We start from the raw sequence: 4,851 nt of genomic DNA, 5'->3' as shown, positions 1-4,851 counted from the left end.
GCAAGGTTTCCACCCGACAGCAACAATTTGAACTGTCAACCTGATGCTGTGATTGTTAGATCACCAAATGAGCCTGACATTCATCAGTGCATTGTTGAGATCCGCAGAAGTGTGTACATGCGCATGCGTGCGTGTGCGTGTGTGTGTGGGGCTAGACACTGTGTGTGTGTGTGTGTGTGTGTGTGTGTGTGTGTGTGTGTGTGTGTGTGTGTGTCTGTGTTTGTGAATGCCAGAGGTTACGAAGAGGACAGTGTTTTGAACTCTCATGCAGGTTTGGCACCCTGGAGTGACATGATGCAGCATGCAGTGCCTTCTCAGCTCTAAATGAACTGTGTGTGTGTGTGTGTGTGTGTGTGTGTGTGTGTGTGTGTGTGTGTGTGTGTGAGAGAGAGAGAGAGAGAGAGAGAGAGAGAGAGAAGAGAGAGAGAGAGAGAGAGAGAGAGAGAGAGCTGACAGAGCTCCAAATGAGCAGAGAGAGAGCCAGCCTCATATCCCTAGTAGACTACACTGCCACAACTGGCCAAGTGTCATGAGCTTAGGAAGAGGCTTTGTGACTGGAAGCAAAGCATCACCGGTCCAAAACATGCACCACACAATCTGCACCAGACATCCAGCATATCTGTTAATACAATCTGTGAGTGTGATGGCCAATTTTATCCTCACACCTATAGTAGATTTTGAGAAGAATTTCCCTGGTCCTCACAACACAAGATAAATAAATGGTTGTTTTTTGGGGAGTTAGACTTACAATTAGGAAAAAATATTCAGGTTGGGGTTATGTTGGTAACCGGAATAGTGGGCACCTAAATGTTAAATTGGCTTTTTTAAGATTTTGGAAAATAGTCTGAAGTAAATGTAAAGTAGACTTAGGCCTATACATGATTTGAACATGTTTGATCATTTGATATTTAAAACCTATTATTTGTAGCCTACAATAATTGCTATAAATTGCTACAAAGCCTGTACTGTGGCTAGACAGTTGGGCATAAACAAGAAGTTGAAGGGTACATTTAGGTCTGAGTATGATCATGCATTTTCAAATCATGTATATTTCACATTACTTCAGACCATTTTCCAAATTCTATTATTTTTTCTTTAGAAAAAAAAAATAAAAAAATACATTGAGGTGCCATAATCTTTATGTGCCCACTCTTCCTGTATTCGTTATGGTATAGGATTAAGAATTTTGAGGATAGCCAGGGGTCAGAGTTAATTATTTCTGATTTATAATTGTTGTGTGTTCCATGTTAACGCCATGCACCAAAAATAGCTGAACAATGTGGGAAAATTGTTCCACATTCCCATTAAAGGGATATTTCACTTCCAAACATGTTTGGGGGCCATTGTAACTTCTACTCAGGAGCACCACAGACAGTTTTTAAGTTGCTTGATTCAGTATTTAAATACTTGATATTCATTTTAACAAACAGCGCCCTTCCTATACAAACCCATGGTAACATCAAACTCTATTCTAACCATGATAGATTCATTGAAAACACCCATCCTTGGTTCTGGTGACTTGTCCTTCTTATGCGTGAGGACACCATGTTTTTTCAATAACTTAAAAAAAAAAAAAAAAAAAAAAACATAAATGAAAAAAAGTAATCGAAAAAAACATGGCCCCTTACGTATTAGGAAGGCACAGTAGGCCTATGAGTCACCAGAACCAAGGATGGGTGTTTTCAATGAATCTAACATGGCCTCAAACATGGTTGAAAGTGAATTATCCCTTTAAAGGTCTAATCCTAAAATTTCCCATAGTGGACCCTTACCAGTCTGTGACTCACATTTAAATGAACACTGCTGGGTGGCCACTTCAAAATGTTAACTGGATGGACTGGGGCTCCACGCACGCACACGCGCACGCGCTCACATAGGCCTACTCATCACACTTCTTCTCGCACGCACACAAAACCGAGCCCACCCTGGTCATCATCATGGCAAGACTATAAAAAGCACGACCCGCCTCCGTTACTCCACCACTGGACAAGAAGAAGGGACGTCTGGACACTTGGAGAATCCCGTGGATGAGCAGATCTTTCCACAATGAGAGGCTTTACGTTGACCACGGTGTGTCCTTATGGCTTACTGACCTACCTGCTGCTGTTCTCCTTCATCTCCCTGACCACAGCGGTCAGCTTCGACCTGACAGAGCTGAGGAATAAAGTTGCCAAGATTAAAGTGAATCCGCGAGGAAATCTCTGGGCAACAGGTATGTAGCCTATATCAGTGTTAATTAAATGTGTATAATGCATTTATATTATGTTTTTGGCTTTTTCTGCCTTTATTGATAGACAGTATATCGTAGGTAGGAAATAGGGAGAGAGAGATGGGGAGTAACACAGCAAAGATTGTCGGGATCGGGATTCGAACCCGCGACACGCTCGCTGTCAGGTGGCCTTAGGTGCCCGGACCGCTACGCCAGCCGTCCGGGCCATAAAAGTGTTAATTTTAACAGGACATTTTTTATTTCGTTTTAGTCATAGTCTTTGGAATAAAATCTCATTCAGTTTTTGTCACATTTTAGTCATCTGAAAAGTTTTGGTTTTAGTCTAGTTTTAGTTCCAGTGCGCTCACTATTTTTAAAGTGAAATTCTGGCTTTTATGTTTGAGATTTAATTGAAAAAAACACGACCAACAGTTCACAGACAGATACAAGTTATTAACTTTATTTTTTTTGTCATAATTGAGCAAGTATTTATTTAGTAATTGAGTAAAAAGCAAAAAGGTTCACAACCTACCACGCCCTCCCTATCCTCTCTTCAGAAGAAATGCACCGTTACGCACGTTACGCGCGACAACGCAGATCTTCTCTTAGGGGTCCTCCCTGGCACAACATCTTTTCAGATGGGGGTCCCCCCGGTCAAATACATAGCCATCCGTTTGGGGGATCCCAAACTGACCTTAACATGAAAATGTTTGAGGACCACTTTTACCCATGCAGAGTTTCCAAGGCTGCCTGTCTATCGCACGCGATTAACGGTCAATGAATTGGTTTCCTTTTTAAAGGACATTTTATGGGCAAGAAGAGCGTGATGGACAACCCCTTGCTGCCGTCCTCTGATGATCAGGATGAAGATGAAGATGAAGAGGAGGAGGATGTCGTCTCGTCGAGGCAGAATCATCTTCTTGGGAAGAATCTTTTCCAGGAGGTTTTGCGGGTCGCGTTGAAAACGCAGCTGGACCCTCACGACAGCCGCTCCAAGACTCAGGTGAGGGAAAAAACACAGTGGTGGAAAAAGTACTCAAATGCACTTAAGTACAGTACTTGAGTATGTACTTAGTTACTTTCCACGATTGGCCTACACGATCAGAATTGCAAATGAGTAAATTAGTATTTGTAATGTGTCGGAGAAAACTGGCTATGTGTTTTATTTGTTCATGTGTTGTTGTATACACTGTAGCTACAGTGGTGGAAAGTACATTTACTCAAGTTCTATACTAATGTATAATCTACAAAGTAGGCCTATAGGCTAACAGTCCTAGTCTAACTAAAGTTGTAGAGTAAAACATTATATTTACCTCTGATATATAGCCTAGTAGCCTATAAACTATCAAAATGGAAATGTACAAGTAAAGTAGTAACCTCTTATTGTACTTTAGTACAGTACTTGAGTAAATAGTTACTTTCCACCACTATGATGAAACATACATAAACTGCTAAATGATGATGTATTCTTTATAGATTAATCTACTCAGCACCACGTAAAGTAATTCAAATCAGACCCACTTTTACCAGCTGCAACATTAAAGTGATGAACACATGAATGTATCACTAATAACAATCCAGTAATATGATGTGAAATGGACCATTCTGCATAATGAGCACATTTGGTACTGTATAGCCTAAGTATGTTTGGGTGCCAATACTGTAATTTTACTCAAGTAAAACTAGAATACACTTACTTAGAACAGAGTATTTATATAATTAAGTTATTGGTACTTTAATTTAAGTAGTGGACAAAGTAGGCTACTCAGATTTCCTTTATGAAAATAATTGATATTTCATGAAAATGCATTGTAATATTTCATCTTACACATCTTACATCTAACGGTGTAGCACAAAAATCGCAAAACTATAGCCGATCTAACACAAGCTCACTAACTCGTCACATCGCGATGCATTGTGAGCTTGTAGATCTGCATTGTCAGCTTGTACATCTGCTATGTTTGCTATTTTAACGTTTTTAAAGAAAAAAGGGAAATATAAATCTTTTCGCCCACAATTGATTTAAAAAATAAAATAAAATCAATGAATGAATGAATAAAAATATATATATATAATCGATTAAAACGATTAGTTTGATTAACTGTTGCACCACTAATTTATTGTGTCTCTGCGTTGTGTGTTTTGTAGGAGACGGGGCTGTTGAAGAAGATTTTACAGAGCTACATTCTAAGCAGCAGAATGTGACATCATCAAACCGTGCTGGCGCCCGCACGAGTGAACATGCGGAGGTCGTCATCCGACCTCGTCGGTCAAATCGATTATGTCTTGACGTCTCTGTTAATTGCTTTATCACGATTGTATGGTAGGCTGCCTACAACACTGTCGCGGTTTTAAAGGTTTCATGGTCCTTCAAAAGTGTATTAAAAGGTTTTAACTGAAATATCCACTCCAGTGAGCCATGGCAGGTTGTTTTCTCTCTGTGTCGCGGAGGCCTTTTTAACTGCAATGAAAAAAAAACTACTTGCCTGCGGGTGTCGCTGTTGAGGGATTTTGCCTGTCAAGCATCGCCTCTGCTCCGCCCCCCCAAAGGAGAAGGATAGGGGAGGGGACGGGGCGGGATTAATGGACTGTGACATCAAAGTCCACGGGCCAATCGCAGCACTAATTATTCAGAAAACCCC

The 4,851-nt window shown here is 40.5% G+C and overlaps 1 protein-coding gene across 1 annotated transcript; it reads left to right on the top strand.

Moving 5' to 3' along the window:
* Positions 1–2,046: 2,046 nt before the first annotated feature.
* Positions 2,047–4,436, top strand: LOC308076247 (uncharacterized protein; the record flags this gene model as incomplete). Its single annotated transcript, XM_080416450.1, has 3 exons — positions 2,047–2,212; positions 3,010–3,212; positions 4,358–4,436. The coding sequence occupies 3 exons, from the start codon at positions 2,047–2,049 to the stop codon at positions 4,412–4,414; spliced, it is 426 nt and encodes a 141-aa protein (XP_080272576.1). The 3' UTR covers positions 4,415–4,436.
* Between the last annotated feature and the right edge of the window lie 415 nt (positions 4,437–4,851).

Source organism: Gymnoscopelus braueri, assembly GCF_963280865.1.
Source record: "Gymnoscopelus braueri genome assembly, chromosome: 1".
Lineage (NCBI taxonomy): Eukaryota > Metazoa > Chordata > Actinopteri > Myctophiformes > Myctophidae > Gymnoscopelus > Gymnoscopelus braueri.
Note: the sequence above shows the minus strand (reverse complement) of the source record. Positions and strands in the feature narration are given on the sequence as shown.